This window comes from Buteo buteo, chromosome 7 (assembly GCF_964188355.1).
Source record: "Buteo buteo chromosome 7, bButBut1.hap1.1, whole genome shotgun sequence".
NCBI classification, from domain to species: Eukaryota; Metazoa; Chordata; class Aves; order Accipitriformes; family Accipitridae; genus Buteo; species Buteo buteo.
The window spans coordinates 38,263,483-38,288,464 of NC_134177.1; the positions used below are offsets into that span (position 1 = coordinate 38,263,483).

At 41.4% G+C, this 24,982-nt stretch overlaps 1 protein-coding gene across 1 annotated transcript in view; it reads right to left on the minus strand.

The window, feature by feature from the left end:
* Positions 1-24,982, minus strand: part of SPNS2 (SPNS lysolipid transporter 2, sphingosine-1-phosphate) — a 141,620-nt gene that overhangs the window by 33,986 nt on the left and 82,652 nt on the right. The window contains exons 4-9 of the mRNA XM_075032466.1: positions 21,844-21,995; positions 19,529-19,595; positions 16,771-16,913; positions 15,449-15,601; positions 13,649-13,838; positions 6,755-6,820 (exon numbers count right to left, since the gene is read on the minus strand). Of these exons, the coding sequence (XP_074888567.1) occupies positions 6,755-6,820; positions 13,649-13,838; positions 15,449-15,601; positions 16,771-16,913; positions 19,529-19,595; positions 21,844-21,995 (771 nt within the window). The remainder of the gene's footprint in view (positions 1-6,754; positions 6,821-13,648; positions 13,839-15,448; positions 15,602-16,770; positions 16,914-19,528; positions 19,596-21,843; positions 21,996-24,982) is intronic.

The window sequence follows — 24,982 nt, forward strand, 5'->3', positions numbered from 1 at the left end:
ATTAAAAAAAGAAAAAAAAAAAAACAAAAAACCATCCTGTGGAATGACCTTAATTTTATAACACACTTTCAGGAGCAGAAAAAAGTAGTTGTCTCTTGCATAAAACTTGTGAAAGAAGCTGGCTAAGAACATCTGCATCAAGTCCACATATCCTGGTTTATAAATTGATCCTGTCTCGATTTAAAGGCTGTAAGTAATGAGGAATTCAATAGGTCTCTAAATCCAAGTGAGCTTTGTTTCCACTTCTGAGCACTGAATCTTGTTCTGCCTTTTTCTGTTGCTCTGAAGAGCTATCTACCTTGCCAGAAATGACTCTCTTGTTTAGCTCTTTGTAGACCATGATCCCTTTTACTTGTCCCCTTTCTCTCTGATGGGCTGCCTTTAGTCTTTCTTTAGAAGGCATGCCTTCCCAGACTTCAACTTATTCTTGCAATCCTTTCCTGAAGTCATTTATTAATTAAATGAGACATTTCAGGACTGGCACATCCCCAGGTAGAGATACACAGAGATCGATTTACCTTAGCTGACTGAGGTAGGGAGAACTCACTGCTCAACAGCGACATATCTCAGGGCACAGGATCTGAAGCACTGCTTCAGTGCTTTAACACTTCCTCTTAGGGAAGGGGAGTTGCCCTGTCTGTAGTGGAACGAGTTAGCCATTAAAAAAGGAAAGAAAAGAAACAGCACTGAGAAAATCCACACTAGAAGAAACTGATGCCTATTTAGAAAGATCATCTCATTCCAAGCAGAGACAATTAGGAACGGTGGGTAAAATTAGATTAAATGCTTCTCCTTAGGGTTTTACCACGTGCTTTCAGAATGACCTGCCAGTTCTTTCATTACTGGTTTGACAAAGCTGCAAACGCACACTGCTAACGCACTTTGATGCCACATATTAAATGGGTACCCTGTTAAACTCCTGTTGTGCAACAGAAGAGCAAAAGCTGATCAGATCCACAGCAGCCACCTGGCTGCAGCTGTTAGACATTGTCCTCCTTTTGCATCCAGGAGCTCAAATCAGACTTGAAGGCTCACAGAAATCCCAAGAGGAAAATAAGGTCTAGACTTTATTAGAGACACAGAAATGTACTGAAGGTCACATTGTAAAACTGTAGGAGAGCCACACAATTCATTACCATTCCCCAAAGATGCAGGGTAATGGGTGCAACCTGGATAGATTAGACAGAAGAAAAAAAAAAAAAAAAAAAGTGAGTTATTGTTCTTCTTCCCACCTGGCCCTAGTTCACACAGGTGCAATGGAGAAGCATTCTGCAAGAGCCGTTTGAGAAAGGGCATCTGAGAATATAAAGTCAAATTCCACCTAACCCAGGAGTCCAGAGTTGTGTGTATCTGTGAAATAGGAATTTTAAACTTACATTAAAATATTTTTCTTTCTATAAGGTTTATGTTAACAAATCTGGAGAAGAAAGTCTGCCTGACTCTATGTTCTATCCATTTTCTCAGCAAAATGACAAAGGAAATGGCAAATTTATTAAAAACTTACCATTTTCAGGGAGTGGCAGTGAATTGGTGCCAACTGGAGAAAGAAATTTGAATGATACCCGCATCATATGTGTGTGTGCATATATATGTATTTATACACATGAATACACACACATATATTAAGACATAATTTTGCATGTATATCTGTATTATGCATACATATAGTTTTGCAAGTAGCAATAAAATTTCCAGCAAGTTTTCAGTTTGTCTAGCTAAAGAAGTTATTGATGGCTGAAATCATCAATATGGTTTGGCACTGTAAAGTGCCAAAACTTGGTAAATTTAGTCTGGAATTCAAGTGACAAACACCCCCATCCCCCAAACCAAAAACCCAACATGTGGCAAGCAAATGAACATGAGATTTTTCCTCTCTCCTCTAAGAAGATATTGAAAGAAAAAAAGGCTTAAACCAGCATCTCCAAAACACCAAAAAATACTCCACCCTATCCCTACTTAAAAAGCATTTTATTCTGATGGAGAGGAAGTAGTTGGGAGCAAACATTATCTACTGTTCTAGGAAGACAGCAGTAAATTACAGCTCTAAATGGCCATTTTGATACTAAAATAGACCTAAATTCAAACCATACATGGTCTGGTTTGAACATCCCACAGAAACTGGAGGTGGGAGAGCCACAGCAGCCGGGGTGGAAGTCCGTGGGATCGTCCTGGCTCATCTCTGACTCCAGGTTCAGAGGCAGAACACAGCACAGCACAGAGGATGGGCAGGGAGGCTGACCAAGCAGCTTTGGCAAACCTCTGCTCTTTAAATAGAGGTTCAGAAAGGCCATGGTTTACTGCTGACATCCCCTTCCTGTAGTGAAACCAGCAGAATGAGTTGGTCTGCTATAAATTAACCAGGAAAGCCAAGGAGAGATCACCCTTCTCCCAGTAAAAAAGCATGTGCCAAAGAGGTAAGTTCTGATGTTTACGTCTAATCTTTGACAGAAAACTCTACTCTCTAAAACACTTTGCTACCCTTTCTGGGTCAGACAGTAATCTTCACGACAATGCATATTGGCCTCTTTCAGCACCAAAGGCAAAGAAAACACGTGCTAACCCTGTTCTAGCCACTGACAGAGCCTGGAAATAGTCCAGGTGTCCCTGCTGTAACTACTGCTTGGAAGAGGCAAAGGCTGTGATCCAGAGAAACCAGCCTCAGAGAGACCCTTCACTCGACCTAGGTGGATGCTGTCTAAAAAAAATACTTTTAAATGAAGTAAAAGGTGGCTGACCTGGTCTCCAGATGACAGCACAACATGGAGCAGTACACATCCATCTGCAGCCCTTGGCCCACAGAACTGCAGAGATGCCCCTTGGCCCATCCTTCGTGGTCAGGGCTGTGCCCAACTGTTTGAAGTGGGCTGTGTACCTTCAGTCAAAGGCACTCCTCACCCTGCCTTAAAATCTAAACCACAGCACTCAGATTACTGGTGTGTGCAGGCACACTGAGACAAGCAACAACAAGAACTTCCAGAAACGCTGTTTATCTTCGGCTGTAAAAATAGGGCAGTATTTTATACTACATAAATAATTGTTTTTTATTCATAGGGAACCTAATCAGAACAAAAGCAACATTCCTCCATGACTATAGCACAGCTGAGCACCAGTCTATGACTGTTTCAAGCCTAAAAGAAGACTTTGACTCTACAGCAAAACATTAAAGCAGCTCCTCCAAGGCAGCTCATGACCATTTAAAAAGAACTAATGTTTTAAAAGAAAAAAGAAATATGCAGAGCATTTTTTTGCACGAGTGTCATGACTTTGCATAAACTGGAGGATGGCTTTTCTCAGCAAAGACCTAAACAGACTGTGATCACAATAGCTGAGGCCCTTTAAATTGCCTGCTGGCTCTTACACAGAAATGCCACCAAGCCTCTGTCCAACATCTTTATTTTTGAGTGAGATATGCTATGGAGGAAAACCCCCACTATTAGGACCAGATTCCACAAAGTCCCAAGCACTCAGCATGTCTCAGAACGTTACACACTTGCCTGCTGCACTGAAGCTCATTCATTATTGCTGTTACAAGGCAGTTTTAATGCTGCTTTGGGGTTCTGGTAATTTTGAGGCCAATTTGCAAAGATGGCTGATAAAATCTGTTTCATAATTAGCATGCTCCATCAGAAACATTCCCCTCTTCCCTAAGCACCATCTGAGCATGTGCCTGGGAGGAGATTTGGAGTTGTGCTCAGGAGAATAAGGCCTGTTTTGTACAAATTTGCATTTGGAAAAAATATCAGCCTTTCAAAATCTCAGGCAGTGCAGTACATTCTGCAGTGCTGACAGTTTATCAAACCTAGCACTCAGCACCTTTTACTGCAGACAATTTGAGGAGCTGCACACCGACCGTTACGCTGGCAAGAACAGTAGATGCAATGGAAGCACGAAGCTATGAAGAGCCAACAATTAAATTTGAAGATAATAAGCAAACATCCTTGTTTTGCCAAAGAAATTAAACTTGCAAAACCTCTGAAAATGCTTACCAACTTGCCTGATAGGTTTCTTAGGCAGTCATGAGATCTGTAAATCTTGGGAGAGCTACGATAAATCATTTGGGAAGCAGTTTCCAAAAAGCCTCACTTCTGGCATAATGAAATCAGTGGGAATAGTGTTTAGCCAGATTTGAGAGCTTTTTATCCATGAAAACAGGATAATATTTATGTATATGATGAAAGTGTTGTTAAGCTTACTCTAATAATGCTTTTAAGCTCCTTACCAGCCTCAGGCAAGAACAGACACACTTCTGATTACACCAAATAAATGGTAATCAGTAGAAATTAATTTGCCAAACATGTAAAGTGCATCTCGCCAAAGCATATCCACACCTTTCTCTGGTTAGGACTTCTTATAAAGCTGTCTGTCAAACATGGTTATAGCCCTGTCTCTCACCTATTGTCTGACTAAACATCCTCTCAAACCCCTTGTGTAACATGAATGCACCTCAGACCATCTGTTGATAGACTTGCATTGATCCACGTGGATGTTTACATTTATTTGTATAGCACTTTTACAAGTCTACTCCTGCTGATAATACATTAAGGTGGGCATTATATATGACACGCAGTTCATTTTTCTAAACAGACAAGAAAACAGCTAGCTTAAGAGTTGGCATCAATTACAAAATCCAATTTTTAACATGGTTTTCGTTTCTTTCCCATGTTTTGGAAATTGGAACTAAGAAATTATTTCCAAATGTTTCCAATCATTTCTTATGGAGTTCTTTTGCACTAAAGCAACGTGAATAACTGCAAATGCATCCCTACAAAATGCAACTGACTATAGGATGCTGGTAATACAGATGGCAAACCCTACAAAAGCTATTAAAAATCTACAGGATACTTAAGTCACATTGAAATCAACACAAAAAATCTCAGTAATTGAAATGGGACAATGATGGCATCCTTAGTACACTTGATATAACCAAGTAGTTGGGTTGAAAAACGTCTTTTGGGGTTAGCTTGAGTATGTCAAGCTTCAGCTCTCTCTCTTGCACAGATTTTCTGAAGGACCTTGACCATGTCCAGCAAGTACCCTCCCTCCAGCTGCGTTGTGTTGGCAGCAGAGATGACTACCTCGGCTGCTCTTTGAGAGTCACTGCTGTTCACTGCAGATGTGCTCCACGGCCAAGCTCTTACCTGTTTCAGCCAATGCTAGTGAGGATATAAAAGATCTGCTATTTAAGCCCATCAGCTAATTCTGACCAGAGAGAGTTGGGAGCACTTGGGAACATCACAGCCAAAGGCAGGATGCGACAGGAAGCTCTGGCAGGAGGCAGTAATGAGCAACTACAAATATTGTACTATAATTTCTTCCTCAACACAGCTGTCTGTAGACTGCACATCTGTCAAAGTGTTGAGATACCACTAAACGAACGGCCACAGCACCCTTGAACTCAGTACAAGCTGCAAAATGCATGCAAGTACAGTGTAACCACCTGTTCAGCCCATGCAGAGCTTATCACACTAAAGCTAAACTGGTAGGAGGAATGAACCTCGGCAATTAAAAGCTATCTAATGCTACCAAAGTACACTGATAACCTTTGTTTCTCTGTGCTTTATTCATATCTGAGAGAAGTGGAATTAACCACCCCACCTCCCAAAGCGTTTTCTGCACAAATGAGTTAAAGATTGAAAGTTCATCAGGCAATGCAGTTACGGCAACTACAGAGCTATCTTAAAAAATAAACACAACCTTGAACTTAAATCATAAACAGAACTTAAGCAGAAGCTTGAAGTTCTTTGCTGAATCAATATATCAACACCATTATCTTTACATCTAGGAATATTGAGCCAGATTGTTTTCTCGTTGATGTTTGCATAAGCAATACAAGTCAAGGGAGTTTTCTACTGATGCCAGACCAATTATATTTTTAGTTCTGCCAACAAGCTGCCAAAAGACCTCGAGCAAGTCCCATAATGGTTCTGTGCCTTAGTTTCTTTCTTTTTCATACAATAAGCAACAAGTAACCTTGCTCACAATGGGACTTCAACATACAGTATCTTTCATAGGCTCTGTACATCTCTGATGGAAGCATCTACAAAACATGCAAGGCTCTCTAACAAATGTCCAGATTATTTCATATGAAAATCTAGCTGCTGAGGTCAGCTTGCTGATTTGAAAGACTTAAAAAGCTCTACAGTGGAGAAAGAATAGAAAATGAAGGACATAAGGTGAAAAGTCCCTGACAGTTTCCTCTTGGACAAGGTGGACATAGTCCAAAAATTCTTTATACTTTCTTTTCCTCTCTCCTCTCCCAGAGGTGGTTTTCTATTGTGTATGTGTTGAATGGTAGGTTTGCTGGAGTTCAGCCAAAGAGAGAGGTAGATGGCTGCCTTTGTGGTCAGAGGAGGGAGGGAGGGAAGGATTTCCTATTGCAGAACAAAGCTGAGTTATTGATAACAAAATCCACTAATGTGCTGACTATTAGGAAATGTTGGCTGATTTCATTGCATGTGAGGTTTTGTGCAAATACTTAAAATTTGGGGAAACTATTTGAATTCAGTAATGGTGCCCTTTCTGGACATCTCTGCTCCCTAGCGCTCAGAACAAAGGACAAGAGGAATCTTTTTTTATTCCTCTCCCTCTCTCACTTTCCTTTTCAGCAAGTAAAAAAAAAAAAGAAAAAAAAAAAGAATAGGCTGAAGTAGAGGCTAGGCATTTGGAAGAAATTGTGAACTTCAGGTTGTTCTTGCAAGCTGACAAACTGCTCTGGCCACCAGAAGAGAAAGATGCTGCTCCAGAGTACACTCACCATTAGTATGTCTGCTGTGATAGCCCAGTTTGAAAACAGAAGAGTTTCTCCGATAAAAATGCAAATCTGTTGTAACAAAACACACAAAAAGGAGAATATTTATTCATTTGACATTCAAAGGAAAAATAACCTGTCACAAACTTTCCTTTGTTGCTTATTTGTCTCAAACCTACACAACAGACTCCTTGTTACTGTTGTGGTTTATCCTGAATATTAGAAAACCATTTATATACTTTTATGAGAGCTCTAGAGGGCTGGCCTGCAACTGCATTAGTGTAAACTGTTTATGATCTACAGAGCAGCTAAAGAGAAGGCTGACACATTTGGTTACAGAAGAACATGAGAAGCCAGCAAGAAGAGACAGCCCTGAGCTTCCATACTTGCATCATTCTGTTCCAAAAAGCCAGTTAGAAAAGGCAAGAAGGCCATAACTCCCCAAAACAGTCATTTTCATCACTAGGAATCAAGTTATGTGTTAAGCACTGCAGCAAACTAGATGAGGTTCTCTACCCACTATGTGCAAGATCCCTCCCCGATAGTATATTGCTGTCCTTTTTGAGGGGGACATAGGTCTAGGCACTATAACAACTCAGGCATTACATTAGTAATATCTACATACAGTCGAGACAGGACTTAAGTATGGGGTTTGCAACAACAGTGTCTTACGGTGAAATCTTACTCTTGACTTTGTAAAGATGGTCAACAAGATACATTAAAAGCCCTGTGTATGTAGTGGGATGAGAGCTTCTTTTTGTGGTGGTGTGATATGAACAGCCACCACATATCCTTTCCACCTCTGGCACTCCCTCCTCACTTACTCCCATCTCATACTGCCTTCTCAGCTGTGCTGGTACATTGGGGCCAAGCAAGGATTCAGAGCAGGAAACTGAGATGGGGCAAAGAATCTTTTGTTGGGGGGAAGTAGGGGAAGAGAGGCTTATTTTGCTTATTTTTAATCCAAATAATTTCTCTGGTGCAGTTCACTAAACGGTTCTACAAACAGTTATAGCAGTTGAAGAACTGGAAATGATCAAGAGGAGAAACAAGTTTAACCTGGCCTCATCATTACATGTTCATCAAACTGAGTCCAATGGAGCAAGTGTGACATGGCTTCAAGAGGAACACTGTCTCCATCAAAAAGATTTTTACTCATATTTCAATTGCTTTTATACTGTATGTTAACAATTTAGCAAAGAAATGTAGGTTCAACAGGATGAAAAAAAAAGGATAGAAAATCTTCCACACACACATTTCCCTCTTCCTTTGTGTATTATGAAGACCAGAACACATAGACGAAAAGCTACTTAAATAACCAGAATTGTAAAAAACAGGTCTCCCATTTCCCACCAGTAAGGCTGCAAGCAAAACTCCGCTAACCCCCCCTCCCCCAAAGGTTGCTTTTTACCCAGCCAACCCATTTCTTTTTGTGGCATCTAGAGAGAAAACATTACTTCTGTAATCCCTGTTGGTAGCTGGGGATAACAGGCATGGAGATTTAGATTCTGGTAATTCAAGATTCCCTTTTTAATTGCCTTATGTTCAGTTTTTGTTATGTTGAATAGGCTGCAGTTCATTAATGAAACAAAGCTGGCAAGAAATACACAGTACGCTTTGCTCTGAGGAAATATTCGGATGGATGTCATTTTGTGGTGTTCTTGTGAGCTTTAACGGGCTGACAGTCACGGCCACTGCCCCGGTCCCTGTTGCTTACACAGGCGCAGTTTGGGGTGGGAGGAGGAACTGCAAGATTGGCAGCTGTGGCATGATGCGACCACCGCAATTGTCTTTCCCACACACCGGTTGAGATTGCCTAAACCCCTCAGACCATCATGTCACTCACTGCCAGGAATAGTTTGCTTTATTTAGCATGTCTTACGCATTGACCTACAGAAAGCTTCCTCTATTTGTTTCTAAAATCATCTTTGTTTCCCACAAGTTCTCCCTCCCTATCCCTTCTTTTTGTGACTGGTTCTGCTTCCTCTATGATGGCGTCTGAGCCAGACATTATGGCCCAGCTGGTCAGCTAGGAAATCTCCTCTTTCCATTTTCCAACTGTGCACTGGTCTGCCCTGAACTTGGGTCTCACTGGAAATGACAACTGCCAAGCTAAGAAACGCGGATCCAATGAATCAAGGTGCTGACAGGAGTTGAAGCCATGTGTCATGTAGCAAGGGCATACCAGAGCCCCAGGTGGGCTCTCAGGACCTGCTCTGAAATCTGTCCTACTACAGCTTTGCAGCTGCTGTTGCTGGGGTTCTGTGGCTGGATAGATTAAATTGAGCTTGGGAAAGATGTAATCACACTTCTGAATATGGCATCAACATGCCCTGCCTGTTTATACAGTATTGCAAACAGGCAACTGCTTGCCTTAAGGTTATATGAATTACATACACATATGAATTGGTACAAGCAGCAAGTAAAACTTGCCCCCTTCTGCAGGAATTCAGCACGAGTCCTCTAAACAAATCCCTGAAATGCTACAAACTTCAGAGCGCACCAGCTTTGAATTGTTGAATGTGTATTTCACCCAATATGTTTCCATGAAATACGTGCTTAATATGTGGATACCGGTAAAAGGAAATGAGGAACAAGATCAAAAAGTAGGACAAAAGATACTGACAAAAAAAGTCTGTCCTTCAGCTGCTAATAGGGATTTATAACAATGAGTTCATCCGCTGCGAAGGGCATATGAGGATATGTGGCATTTCTGCTGGGGAGAGACTCTAGGGATGCTTACTGCAAATAGGGCAGGCTCCAGAACAGATCAATAGCTCCTGAAATGGTCACAGTTTTGGCTCCTCACACAGTATTCAAAGCCTCATTTTACACTGAGGTTTCAGCTCTACAGATATATCCTCTTCTGAATCCAGCTGTGTTGCATAATATCTCACCATCTCCATTTGGTGTCCTGCTGCTCATCTGTGATGAGTCGATAGAAGTTATGTTCCCCTCAAGTCTTTCTATTTATGTGATCAGTTAGAAAATTCTGATTACCAAAAATTATAAATAAAGTAGATTTCAGAGTGGTCACACCAGCAGCTCTCCCAGCAAGATCTAAGCAGGTTATAAACTCCTTGATGGCTATTTGCAAAGAGCATACCTGTCTACATCTTCATTGTTTGTATTTCTCTCTGAAATGGTGGGTGAGACTCCCACATGTACTCTTGAATGTGAAGCAAGTCTAATGCCATCTCAGTGTTGGGCAACATTGATGCCTCAAAAGTAGGTAAGTCACCAACATCATGTCAACAGGAAGTCCCTGGAGTTGAGACTGGGATGTTATAAAAGTTCTATGGCAAAGTTTTACCCTGGGATTTGCTGTTTCTGCAAGATCATAAAATGTCTTTGAGGAATTGAAATAGATGTTGGAATTGACGTACAACAATAACTTGGAACAGTGTCAAAAGGAAGGCAAAGCAAAGCCCCTCTTCTCCAGTCATTTGGAGATTTAAGCTAGTGTAAAATCTGCTGTTGAAATGTCTGAGTAGTGTGATACAATGATGCCATACAGCCAATGGGTTTCAAGAGACAGGTTTGAAAACCAGCATTTCAAAGAGTACATATTTCAGAAAGAGTGGGACCTAAAAGGCACTGGACTACAACGCACAAATCCACATGCTGCAAGGAAAACAGAGTCAAAACTGATTGGACTATACAGCCAAGCAAGATAGTAAAAGATAGAAATACAAGTGTCTGGGCAGCTAAGTGATATAGAATGCTGTTTTATTCCACCTTTCCAGCCACTTCTACCACTGCCAATAATTCACTGGATTAGTATGAAAAGATTGGATGGAAAAAATAAGTTTGTCTGCCTTCTCCAGGTAGGACTGGCTGCTACAGAACTGGAATAGCAGCTGTCCTCAGGGACCAAAACCACCTGCAAGACAGGACTGAGCAGGGGAGAAAAAGTACGCATGTTCAGGGGAAGAAGAGAGCAGACAGTTGACAGCTTGTAAGGGACAAGGTGATCATGCTAATGGATATGCAGGTCTTTTAAAAAAAAACTCCAAAAGCCAAGAAATTAAAAAGCAAGGGCTCTGCTGATTCTTGCTGGAATGCTGAACACTTCATTTAAGCTCATGCCAGTATCAGTTGACATTAAAAACTCGTGACTAATAACTAGAGCAGGGAGGGAGGTGGAGATCTGACAGCAACACAGCTCAGTGTGAGAGAACACCATCTCATGGGGACCCATCTGAATGCTTGGAAGTGATAATTTCAAGGCTCTGAGCCAATGGGGGTGTCCAAAACCAGTAACCAATTTTAGCATGGTGTGATCACTGAGAGAGGGCTAAGGACAGTCACAGCACAGAAGGTCTGCAAATACCACCCTGTTGAGGAACAGACCAGAACATTGCTCTTGCCTTTCACAGTCATACAGAACTCAAGGATGCTGTTTCAGGATGAGAGCCCGGAGACAGCTGTCAAGGAAGCTATGAGAGATGAGAAAATCCACCCATAAATTTTACCACATTCTTTCCAGAACAAGCTATTATCATGGATTTTGAGGTAAGGAAGGTAACCTAGTCCATCATGCTGTCCACTATATCTAGGTGTTCCAACTCCAGAGTCAGAGAACAGTCTCTCCTTCATTTGGGACCAATGAGAGTTAAAACAGAGAGTAATGAGAAACTGCTCCGCCATGCAACCTTGCAAGACAGGTCTCCTAGTGAAATACAAGGGAATTAGACACTCTGGAAGTCTGTAAGATTGCAATAGCATTGAACGGCATGGAAAAACAAGGGCTCGTGTTTGAAATTTGCCTTGAAAAGTCAATTCAGCTGATATATAGCACCACCATGATAATACCTTGTGTTATGAGACACTGGTAGCTCCAACACAGACCTGTTCTCTCAGTTGGGTTAGCACCTATAACACGAAACAGCAACAGCAACAGAAGTTGTGTCACTGTTTTCTGTTTATATTAATTTATAGTGGATGGCCTGGCCACAGATCATCGAACTCCAAGTTATTTACAAACACTAATGATCTAAGCTACCCTGACCCTTTGTAAGTTAAGAATCCTCATTTTTGCAGAGGCAAAACAAAGTTAAACAACTTGCCCACTGTCGCATGTGGAATCTATAAAGAGAGGTCAGATCTCTGATTCCCCAATTGGCACATTAACTGGACTCTTAATCTGCTTCCTATGCATCAGGTTTCCAGCAGCAGAGAGAGTGTATTTAGGGCTACGGAGAGGCAGTGTCACCTGCAACAAATATATGCTTCAGCCTAACAGCATCAGCAAATAGGCCTATATTCTTCGTACCCCCTCCATATGCAGATATAACTTCCTTTGCAAATCATTGACTCTTTATCAGATTTACTGCTCATGCATAATAAAATAAATTGTTTCTAAGACTGGTTAAATAATACCATCTATATTTACATATTTACATAATGCAGAATAGTCATATGGCTATTAAAAAAAAAACACCAAAAAACCTAAGGAAAAAAAGATGAAAATGAGACCAATAACCACCATTTGTTGCAAAATTTTTGAAAACAGTATTTCCAGCATAGAAAGGGAGGACTTTCTGCATAAAGAGACTAAACAGCACAAATGAACATGTCTGTCTGTCATCAGGTCTGAGATAAGGAGAAAATCACAGGTCTGGCTGCCCGAAGAGGTGGAGGGGAGGGGCAGGTGGAGGGATGTGACAGGTCTCTTCACTCGGAGATGATGACAATGACAGGAGGGTTAATGCTTCGCCAACCAGTAACACCCTCTTGCTGGTTGTCTGAGGTGATCACTTTTCTGCTGAATCTAAGGTTAGTTCTAGACCATGCCACAAACCAGAAGACTGAATCTCCTTCTGACACTTTCTAGATAGCCAGAGTAGGCATTCTAGGTTCTGTCTTAATGTTTTTAAACTTTCACTCTTTCTTCCTGTGTGTCCCCATAATGATGACAGCTATTGAAATACTCAGAAAACAACCATGACTAGGCTAGTGCTAGAAATATAGAGGAACGAGGAACTGCCATAGATTGGTTGGTTGGTTAACTGTATATGAACTCTCCTTGCTGGATGGAGCGTGCACTGCTGTGTGGGAGCTAAGGGTGGGCTTTCAGAAATTATCCCTCTACTCCAACCACCTCATGCCTTCCCTTCAAAAACTCCCAGGTCCCAGGCTTCTCTCTATTACATTGAAAGGGAACCTGAGACCTCTTCAGTGTACTGGATTTCTACTCTCTACTGAAAGCAAGATTCTAGCCTGAGGCTGGATTATTATACTTGAGTTTTTCCTTTTCCCTTCAGTCTATTTGTCTGGATCTATCTGATGTCTTTTTACATACTTCAATTACAAACATACAGGGAGGAGCCGTATTCTAATCTGCATTTGTGCAGCATCAAGCGTTGTGGGTTCCTGGACTATGACTAGGACTTCCAGGTGCTATGGTAATACAGATAACAACAAATTGAAATTACATGGTAATTAATATTGGTCTGCAGCAAGCTACCTAGTTATGGAAATTAATGGTACTCATAGGTAACCAAACACATGCCCACAGACAAATTATACTGTAATTATAATTCGGTACCACTGCAGCTACAATACCCTTATTGCAAGGGAAGCAGCCAATTTTCCTGTACCAAGACATGAGGCAAGAGCAATAGAGGTACAGACAGAACAACTCAAAGGCAGGGAACTGTGGGTTTCCATGCATGCGCTAACTCCCCAGCTCTGAATCCTGATGACAGTTAGTAAGCAGGGATAAGCAGCTGAGATATCATTTTCCCTCCAGGCGCATCTAGATAGTGCCAAAATGCCAAGGGGGCAAAATGAAGGACATTCAGAAGCAGAAAAGCAAGACCAACATCTCACAATCTTCTAAGGAGTTTGGTAGAGACAGTAAGAGTGAGACTGGTGTATGCAAAGGATTATACTTACATAGGCTCCCACAATGCTGCTTTTGGCAGCAACGAAGATCAGACAGATGAAGATGGCTGATCCTAGCATGCCAACAGCACAGACAAGAGGATCTGCTCGCTGGGTTTTTAACCGGCACCATTTGGTTGCCCCTGCCCCTGTGATTACACCCAGGAAACCAGTGAAGCATGTGATTGCTCCGAAGATCAAGCTATTAAAAAAAAAAAAAAAGAAAAAAAAAAGAGACAGGGGTTTTTTTTTTGGAGTTCTTCCAAAAAATGGGCATGGTCTTTGAACAAATTATTAGAGTAAACTGACTAATGGAAATCTGCACATTGGCTTTGCAAATTTCAAATAAAACAAATGAGCTCCCCCACTAAGTACTTGTGATTCTAGCACTCTTCCCCTGCAATTAAGAAAAACACAGCATATCAAATTCAGCCTTGTACGCAGGCATTGATCAACATGGAAAGAGGTGCAAAGGGCTCATACTGCTTCTTTGTGTGGAACTGAGCTTCCCGTGAAGTGCATTGTACAGCTAATTATGTATGCACAAAACTAAGTAAACCTGCACATTGATCATGAAAGGGGAAATCATGGACAGAACAGGCACTAGGAAGCTTAAGGGAAAGGAAACCTAACAAGACTCTAAATACCAGTGACTTACAACATACTTCGACTTTCTAACTCCTTTCAGACCACCTCAAAAAAACCTTCTTTTGCTGTTAGGTTAAACATTTGAAAGGTGTTAATTTAAATTTAAAGAGCCAGGAGCTGTCAAGGATTCTCCATATTGTGTGTGCAGGACTTGGATTACAGAGGCTTTGGCAGCTACATTACAGTAGCTTCAGGGCAGCTCAAAATATAGGTGTCATCCAGGAGTGGAAAACTTCTCTTTCTAAATAGCAGATGGGCACTCAGACTGGAGCTGTATTTTCTGCTCACTGCATTTTTGCAGAATAGACTGAGACTGCCCGCTGGGCGCTCTAGTTGATGGTACTCCAAACCACTAAGTAGTTTACTTGAGATGGGATTGTGTCAGCTAGAGCAAGAAGGTTTTCCTAATGTTATTTTTCCCCTCACAAGCTAAAAAGCTGACAAAAGGCAGTTTTTCTTATCTTTCATTCACCTGGAGAAATGTTTTTTTAGCATTTTATGTTTTGTGCCATCATGGTAAAGCACAAAGCAATGAATTATTTTTCATAGCTTATGTGCTGCAAGTGATATTATATAACTGGGACTGAAAAACCAAACCACTGTATAACATCAAGCACTCCAGACCAAAGTGTCCCAGATCTCTGCACCATTCTTCAGCAAAACTCAGCATACACAGTAGTATATAGAGCAATGAAACACAGTGAAGTCCTCCCTCATGCAGAAACAGAAGTCTTCAGTGTTAGTCCCTGCAGCCTTTAGGGGAACCAGTCCAACCTCTGAATTATAGCCACCACTGTGGCTACCCAACCTGCCAGCTTATTCTGCTGCTATCACAGATAAGTATGGGTCTTAAGAAACCAAATTCTCAGCTCTCCAAACATCCTCTAAGGCAAAGGCAAAAGTCTCTTTTCTACTTCTACACCATAGCCTGGGAACTAAGACAGTGCTGAGGTCATTGCTTCTCCCTCGGTTTGACTTCATGCAATGAAGAAGAGAAATAAAACCTAGTTTACAATCCCAGCATTTCCTATCATTGTTGCAAAGACCTAGAGGAAATTACAGACATTCTAGTAACTTGACTCTGTGGGACTTGCCTGTTTCCTCTGGTAAATAAGCCTCCACCCCCTTTTCCCCCTCTTTAAATCAGCAGAATATGAATCTCACCTATCTTTGGTGCTGCAGGGCTGTGAGTTGCAGGTCTCTGCTGTCTTCTGCACGACCTGTGCTCTGTGAAGGTAGAGGGGGATCCACATGCCAAGCGCCCCTGTGGCAAAGGAGACAGCTGAGGTGGCCAACGATGAGAACACGTAGCTGCGGCTGTGGAGACGCAAGAGGCAAAACCAAGAGAAGGTTTAGTGGGAGAAGTGAAAAAGCAGGAGCCCCAGGACAGGAACCAGTGCTTTCCCCATACCAGCCACCTCCCTTTGCCAAAGGGCAGAGACAATAGAAGGTACAAAGCAATGGAGAATAAGAGGCATGGAATATTTCTTCATACGTGATGCTCCATTGATAATAATGTACTTAATTCTTCAGAGGTGCTTCACAGAGACCATTTTTCATGGGATTGTTTCAGAAGACAATCCGTACTTAGTCACTAAGACATGATGTGCAATCTACAGGGCTTTCACTGTAATACCACCTGTTTACCTGGATGACAAATTTCACTTCTCCCTCCCTGTCCATGCCACCATATGATTTCTACTTGGGTAAACTGCCAAAATAAGTAATATAGAAATATCGATAAATTAACCATCATCACTCTTCATAGTCCTTTGATACTGGATGACAATACCAGGAAGGCATTCTAGCCAGCAGTTCTAGAAATGAAGGACACCACGAATTTCCCATCAGAATTCCGATGTAACACTGAGTTCACAAGTGCAAGTATTTGCACATTCACAGGCAAGCTTTCTGGAAGCAAGTACAGCTGCTTAAACACTTGTGAGCATGCAATTTTTATGCACATATACAAGCACCCAAACACATTCAGTGCTTGTGCATTCAGTCACATGTGGTTGTATAAACATAGATAGTTCAACTTGGCATGTAGCGCAAGCTTTTGTGTGTTTTCTCCTCTTAAATTGCTCTGTCATTTAACTCTCTTTTTCCCCTCAGCAGAGTAGCTCTTTCAAGGAATAAAAAGGATCTAAGTGTCTGAACAACAGTGGCACAATAATTAATACAGGAACACAGCAATTTCTACACTTCAAAAGCCTTGATTTGTCTGAAGTATGAGCCAAACAAAGCAGATGCTTTCCTAGATCTCAATCTTGGAAAGGTTAGAGCAAAAGTTGGAATCCATCATTGTCACTGCAGTTGATAACTTGTGAAAATGTAACTTTTCTTTCCTAGGTCCACAGACTAAGCTTCCTGCAACTCCCTGCAAGTTGTCACTTTCCAGTCTCACAGTGCTAAGAAGTACAGGCCATTGGATGTTCCAATTAAGCATTAGAGGCAAAGCGTGCTTTTTACTACAGTGCTCTTACTTTCTAATCAGTGCTTTCATGTCTCTCAGCCACGAGGTCCGAGCCTTCAGCTGTCCCCCAAGTTGTTCAACATTTCCTCTTTTGGCAGCAGGTACAAATATCAAGATGAGTGTCCCTGTTATCATTCCCAGGAGTGGAGATACCTGCAAGAAAGGAACAGGGAATTAGCACAGGAGTCAACAGGGTTTGCTTGGACTAGTCACTAAGAAGCAGATTACATTAGTTTCATTTCAGCAACTCGATTCTTTACAGCTAGCCAGAATCTGTAACCACACTGAGGCATCTGCTCCTTTCCTTCCTCCCTGTCATTCCCTGGACTCTCTTATCTCACTCTGGAAGCATGCAGCTTTGAGAATGCTCTGATTAAGGCAGTCCATTTCTTTGTGTTATTAAAGTACCAAGATTCATCTAAATATGGTTCTTCAGTGATGTTTAACTCTTTGGAAACCTACTCCCAGCTGGGCTAAGAGACCAACTATTTTCTGGGAGAGTGCAGAAGCCTTTTAAAGGCAAGAAGGCCAGGTGAAAGATTTCTGGATGTAGGGAGCATGCTGGCTTTGAAAATCCTTGCTTGACATGCATCCCTCTTCCAGCGAACCCACAATGGCTTCCCATTTTTGGGCAGCTTCCTCAGATTACCTCAGTGTACAGCAGACCAAGAAACGCTGAAATTTCAGGCTGGAAGATAGGAAAACAACACATTTGAGGGTTAGGTTTCCCAGTTTCCAATCCTTTCTCCCAATCACTAGGCAAAAAATACAAAGATCCCACAGTGCTTTGCAAGCTACAAACATGATTCTTGTTTTGACACTGAAGTTCCGTCATTGTCAGAGTGGAAAATAGTTCCGTTAAGAAAATGGAAACATGTATTTTCACCGAACTATCATCTCTTCTATTTTAAAAATAAATTCCTGTTAAAAAAAAAAGTTTCCAATAATAGCCTGAGAATGGCCTTTACACATAGAGCAGTGTTTCATGTCCAAAGACGACAAAGCCAGAATTCTTCTAGGGAAGGGAAGACAAAAATATTTCAGAGCTGGAAAGTCAAGAAAATCCCTTATCCAGGGATAAATGAAGGCTGATACAGTATCCTTATTACAACTGAACACAAGACACAGCACTGGTAAAAAAAAAATGGAAATGCTAGGATTTTCTAGGGCCATATAATTTAAAGTCACTTTGATTTTTATCTAAAGGCTTAATCCCCCAACAGGACAATATCCATTGATACTCAGTAATGCTCCAATGAAACATTACTGCTAGATCCAGAGACAAAGCCGCCACTTGCCAACGTGCCCTTCTGTCTTCTTCAGCCCACTGAAGTATAGATTATTCCTGACCTCTCCTGGCTTTGGAGACCACAGGAGATCACAGAGGGAAGCATCACCTAGGGGAATCTTTCACATCCTGCAAGAGCACAATAATTGCCACAGGGATGGAGGCTGCTTTACACTGATGTCTGGAAGCTTTCAACATGTGCTGTTTGACTACAAAAACTGAGCAATGCTGTCCAAAGCAACCATCATAGAAGTGCGCAGCTTGTCAGACGCCCCACGATTTTGCACAGTCAGGGAATCACACATCAATTGTGTCATTTATAGTGGAAATCATGACCCCATAAGGGGTACAGTCTTGCAGATAGCCTGGATTTCTCAGGATAACTATGGAGACTTCATCTGAAGAGAAAAATGCTAGTAAGGATTTCTTTGCACAAATTAATCATTTGGGTTTTACAGAGAGAAACACAAGAGTGCTCCAACGTATCAACCTCATTAAAGCCCACTGACCAAGAGGACAAGCTTTGGGTTTTCTTATTCCTTGTGCTGGCCTCTGCTCAGAAGTTAATTTTACCCTTAAAGTATTTCTGCTGCTGAATGAGGTAGCCATCCTCTTGGTGTGAAGCTGTAGGCTATTAAACTTTTCATTTCAGGTTCACAGCTGGAAACTACTCTCCACTTTCCTAGCTGCAGATGAACTGTTCACGGTGATTTTCCTGGCTTTGCTTACCCTTGCCTGACAGGGAGGGAATGGTCTGTGTCACAGAAGGGCACATTTGCTTGAGATGGGAACCCATGTATTTCATCACCTGCTGTTATAAATGGTGTTGGCCTAAGCTTCATGAGATTCATTGTCTCCATGAAGTGCCAGGGCCAGAGAATGCACCTCACGGGTGCTTATGCCACCCAGACTGCCAAAGGTCAGAAAACAGTTCTGCTGGGCCACTTCCTCTCAGCTCTTTCAAGACATCTTTGTGTGCAGGATCTGTTTGTGCGTATGTGATTGGAGTGTATTATCTTTTCAACACATTTATCAAGGTCCCAAGAGGTTAAAATAGAAGGAAACCGACTGTCTCAGGGCAGAAAAACAAGCGGAAACTGGAACAAAGTGTTTTTTCCTCAAAGCAGGAAGCCATTCTCGGAGTTTCTTGACAGCAGGGGACTGAAAGACTGTGGAGTTGATTTAAGGCCAATGCCTCGTCTTCCCATCCCCATCAAGAAGTCATGGTTGACTGATAATAATGTGATTGGAAAATTCTTGCTCCCAGGCAGGGAAAAAACCAAGTGTAATGAGCTAAAATCACATACCTTTCCCATTTGCTTAGAGAAGACATCTGCTATGCACTTAATATCCATAGATCTAATTTCCAATCCTTTACCTCCTATATATAACAACAGGTTGAGGAATCATGTGATAGAAATCTTCCTAACAGTGATCAACTGATGCAACTGTTATCAAGATGTTATTAAGAGTGGCTTACCCGCAACGCCCAGTGCCAGTCTCCAGCAACCTGCTTCACACTTGACCCAGTGATGTATCCCAAGCCACTGCAAGAAATACAAAGATGAGAGTCAGTCAGAGCTTTAACAGAGTACCACAATCACAGCTGTTCTTAAAGATAAAAAGAGGCATGATCAATTGTGTGTCCTAGGCTCTCTTCTCCTGCAGGAAGAAACACGGGCGGATGAAGCGGATGGTAGCTAATATGTAACTCTTCCCAGCACTGTTGATCTAAAAATGCTCAAATCTGATGGAAATTTGGACACTGATCTCAAGTTTATAGCTGGCCTTTCAATCTACAGTGAATGGAAACAAAACCTCAAAAAGAACTTATTTCCCAATTTAATTTCTGCATCAGGCCTTTCTGTGCACTAATATGAATACTTAACAATTTTATGTTCAAGCTCTCAGTTAAGAAGTGCCCTTCAAGGTCACACCATATTCCATCATTAAATTTTTTTTCTTGTCATTTAATACTACTTGGTTCTAATTACCCATGAAGAGACCATTTTCCATAAGCTTGTAAGAAAAACCAAGAAGAATATGCAAGAGAGTCTGATGGGAGAACATCAGACCTGAAGCTTGGAAATCCCCTCTGAAGATAAAGGAGCAAGAGGACTTTCAGCCACATGCTGAGAATTACACTGTGGTAACAAAAGATGGCTCACAAGAGACTAGAAAAAGGTGAACTTAGCCTCGCTTCTCTCAACGTGAACTGAACAGATGTGAATATCCTTTCTTCAAAACTCCTGCATTTGTGGCTGAGATTGCCCTGGCTAAAAATTGCCAGGACTGTTGCAGTGTAGCTGCCAGCCATCACATGCTCTTATTTAGCAGACAGCTAAGCTTTGGAGGTTGCCATCTATAATCACCCCAAAACTGGGCTTTTTACAGAGACAGGCCCCAAGATCAAACCATGGATTCACACTTCTGTTGGATGTGGAGATAATTAAATCCCAGAATCAGGCTCAACAGGATGAGTATTTGTCATTTTTTGCTAGCCATAGTTGACTGAATTCAGTAGGAAAATACTTGGCATCCTTGGCCCTTTTGGGAAAATATTCTTTTCACCAGTTAAGGACATGGCTATCTCTTTCTCCTCAAAAGCAAAAGGAGGTTTGTGAGTTTTATCTTAGGGATAAGTGCTCTAACTTGTAAAATGCACCACTCTAAACCAGAAGTTTAATCCTCCCCAACTCAGGGAAAAACTGCTGCCTATGTTTTCCCTGCTGGAAATGAACCCACGATGCCACTTTTGCACAGGATATTGTCCAGCTCTGGGAATAGGTATGCAAACTATGTGAACCTACCCTGCCTACAACCTCACAATAGAGGGTCAGCCATTATTTAAAAAAAATAAAAATATTTTAAAAAAATAACAGATTCCCTCCTGTCCCAACAATCAGATACTGCACTGGGCTGATAAGGGAACTCAACTGAAAGTGCCAGAGGAAATAACTACTCCAAATCTGAGTCTGTCTTGCTTTCATCAGGCATCTATAGGCTTGGCTGTCCTCCATTGCTCTCCGTTAAGACTGTGAACAATCATTACAGTTCCTCTCTTCAGCCTTGCTGTCTACACTAGACTTCACAATTTCTCCCAATTGCTGTTTCAGTAGTAATAGCACTAAAATGGACTGGCCGCTGCTATTGCAACTAGCAAGTCATCTAAGATTGGCTTAGCCACATTTTCCAAACTTAGTCAGATTGGCCAAATTCAAGGTTGGGCAGAATTTCAGCTTAAACTAAAAATATTTTTTAAAGTCAAAATTTCAAATTGTGTATGTTATACAGGATACTCCTCTTGAAAGGTCCAATATTTAGACTGTCATGTAGAAGCAGGTACCCATTTGCTCACTTTTGAAAACTCAGCCCAGCATCTTAAGAGATCCTGATTTCACAGTAACCTGAAAGACATTGCCTAAAGAAGGCCTAGACCTCACATGAATCGAAGCAATGATTCAGAGAACCAATATAGCATTATTCGAAATGATAGTTTAATAATGCTAATAAAAAAAAGTCAGCTAAAATATTTTTATTCCATTCCCACCCCACTGCTGTAAAAAAACAAATAAGTCCTTCCCACTGATTCCCGAAAGTCACACACGAACCAGTAACAGGGATAGAAAAAGAATCCAATTCCTGCAACTAATTAGTCACTGCTCACAATATTTTCCTGTCTAAACCATTCCAACCAAAGACAGGAGAACTATCATCATTTACAACTTAAGATCTGCATAAGCTTATTTTAAAAGAAAAGCCAAAACCAGACGAAAGAAGCATTCTGTCACTTACCTGCCAAGAGGAATTGCAAAGTAGAAAACAGACAGCATAAGGGTCCTTGTGTTTTTGGTGAAAAGGTCTCCTATGATGGTCGGTGCAATAGTGGAGTAACTTGCTTCACCGATACCAACCAAACCTCGTGAGAGCACAAGAAGCCAGAAATACTGAGGAAAGAAATAAAACACATTAGCAGGTCTCCCCTTGTCTTTTTTAATTCAGGATGGACGACAGCTGTGCAACATGGAAATACACACCCATGTGACTAGAAAACGATCCCCTTGTATGCATTTATTTTTTAAAACCTCAGACTCCTTTCATTTTTCTCTTGCCGGGAGGAAAGGGACTGTATTTTTTGTGAAGATTTACAGGCATGAAAGAAAAGTAACGCATGTTTGCTCAGTGACACTCATGAAGATGTTCTAATACAGGCAGAAGACCCTCGGTTTATTCTCAGGATGCGGCTCACTCTTGTTAAGCCCAAGTGCCAGCAACACTGCACTGACAGAGGAAGGCTTGGCGAGGCGGGTGACTGTAACAAATCCTGCTCTGGCATCCAGAAAATGCAATACCTGCCAAGCACAATCCCAACCTCCCCAGCATGCCAAGGGACAAGTTAAAACTGGTGAAATCCTAAAGGTTCTTCAAAGCTGTGAAGGAGTTGAACCTGCAGTCCCCCAAACTCTAATTTTTTCCTTCATTAGAAGCTACGAAATAAGGGAAGATTTCAAAGGTGCTAAGCACCTTTCTCATTGCACTTTCCTTGAAAAAAAACATAAATCTCCTCCTCACAGCAGGAAGGCAGAGTAAGCCAACACTGAACAGTTCTGAAAAACCTCAGGTTACAATCTGAGCCAAGAGGCACACCGTTACAAAGAGTAAGACTAGAGCTTTGCTGTGGATCATCACAACATCAGTGTGCTCAGTAAGTAGTACCACCAGCTGAATAATTCAGAGCCATGCAAGGCAACGGCACAGGTTGCAAAAGGCATTAAGCTGCCCAGAGAATTACATGCCTTTCTGAGTGAAGGGCAATTCAACAGAATGAGGAGATGGACTTCACATTCGGCACAACGCAGCCTAAAATGGACAAAAAGGAATTGTTCATCTAATAGAATTTTCTTCGTGGCCTGTTTCCCTGTTTCAGCCAACACTTTCGTAAACTGCAAGGACCTGATTTTCAAGCTGACCTCTTTCACTACATTTGCAGTTTTCTGGGTGCTGCTGTGTGAAGGCATAAGGCACAATACTTTGATGCTTAAATACCTGATACATGAGCACAATCAAGTTCTCAAACAACTAAGCAGCTTGAGCTACACCCAGAAGTAATTGCAGGTGCAGAAATTAAACAGTCAATTGCAGAAAACCGTAAGCACAGGGAAATCTATTTCTACAAATGTAACCTCCACAAATCCCCAATTTACTGTTATTATTCTGTAGATCATTTGTGAGAAGAACAGCAGGGATTATGGTATGTCCTTAAACACCAAAGTGCTTTGAGAACAATGAGTGATTACTGATTCCCCTTCTTCAGATGGGAAGCAGTTGACAGGGAAGTGACTGACTTTGTACCCTGTAGCAAAGATAAGCCAGAGTACAGAGCTCTCATTCTCAAATATGGAAAATGCCAGGCAGACATCAAGCCACGTGCCTCAGTCATAAATATATCCATCAGCAGACAAAAATCTACCACTGACATGTTTTCATTGTTTTCCTCACTGTAATCCCCTGGTTGAAAAGAATTTCTTGAGGATTCCTATAGGCACACAAAACAAATACTTTTGTGCACTCTTCACTTCCTCTTATTTTGACATAAATTCTGCATGAATACTTATTTTCTGAGTGTATACAAGTTCCTTGTTTGCTGGCAGGGCATTTGCAGTGCTGCTATCATTCATCTATCTCCCATAAGCTGCACATATGTAACAGACACATGTGGGTGTATGCAGAAAGGGCAATACTGTGACTCAAGAGATTTAATTTATGCCAATTACCCAATGCTAAACCACTCCACTGCAGAAATATGCTGACAATGATTGGTGCACAGGTAACCAATGTATTTGGAATGAGCAACATTATTTATAACATGCTGAATGACTTAGTCACGCAGAATTAGAAAGCAGGGGAACTGGAGGCTGATTTTAGTTTCTTAAGAGGTTCAGATCTGGATCACAGAGAGGGTGACAGGCAAAACAGTCATCTGCCAGACCCGGAATGAGTATGTAGACAGTGCTAGTTACACCTGTAGAATGATAAGTTTGCAAATGCCCTGGATGTTCTTCAAATTTGAAATACCTACATAGAAATGACACAAGTTTGTGCTCACCAGCCAGTATCACTCCCAGTGAATGCACTGGACAGGAATTTCCTCCAAATAATGCTGTTATAAGTTTCCTCTTACAATCCTTGCATAAAGCAGGAAAACTATGAAGTTTTCCTATTGTGGTAAAGAGTGACTCGGTTCCATCAATACCATTGAATCAGAGTCCCAATACAGTGAAACCATCTGCAACAAGTAACATGTTCATTCTTCTCCCCCAGTTCCTCCTCGAATCCTCCTCCCTGGCTTATCCCATGCTTATGCACTCCAAATATCTGTTTAATATTTAAACCATGTTCTCTGAAGCAGTGGTATCCAAATTTAAGTCATCAGATTCTGACTTCAGTTGGCAATAAAAGCAGTCTTATAAAAGCATAATCTACATGAAGACATGAATGGTATTGCCCTTCTGAGATGATATATTCAAGACTACGGACAATGCAGCTATTTAGGTGTAACATCTAGGCAAAACATACAAAAGTCTAAACAATATTAGGTAATTAATTATAATGAGTTCTATGTTGCGCCTGGGTTTAGAGCTCTATATCTAGGATTAAAGAGCTAATCCCTCTTCTTATCCTGCTGAAAGATCTCTTCCGGATCTTTGGCTAGCACACATTCTATTGGAACCTATACAATAAAATTATGCAGTAATTTGTTATGGTAAGCTAGAACCCCCAATCTTCCACCTCTAATCACAGTCAATCAAAACTTAGTTTTTTGTCATCTCTGAACAGGGACAGCAGGGTAGCTCCGGGAGACAAACAGTGGTCCTTTCCGAGTGAGGCCTAATCTTTTCATTTTTCATAGAGGAAGAAGAAAATATAAACAACA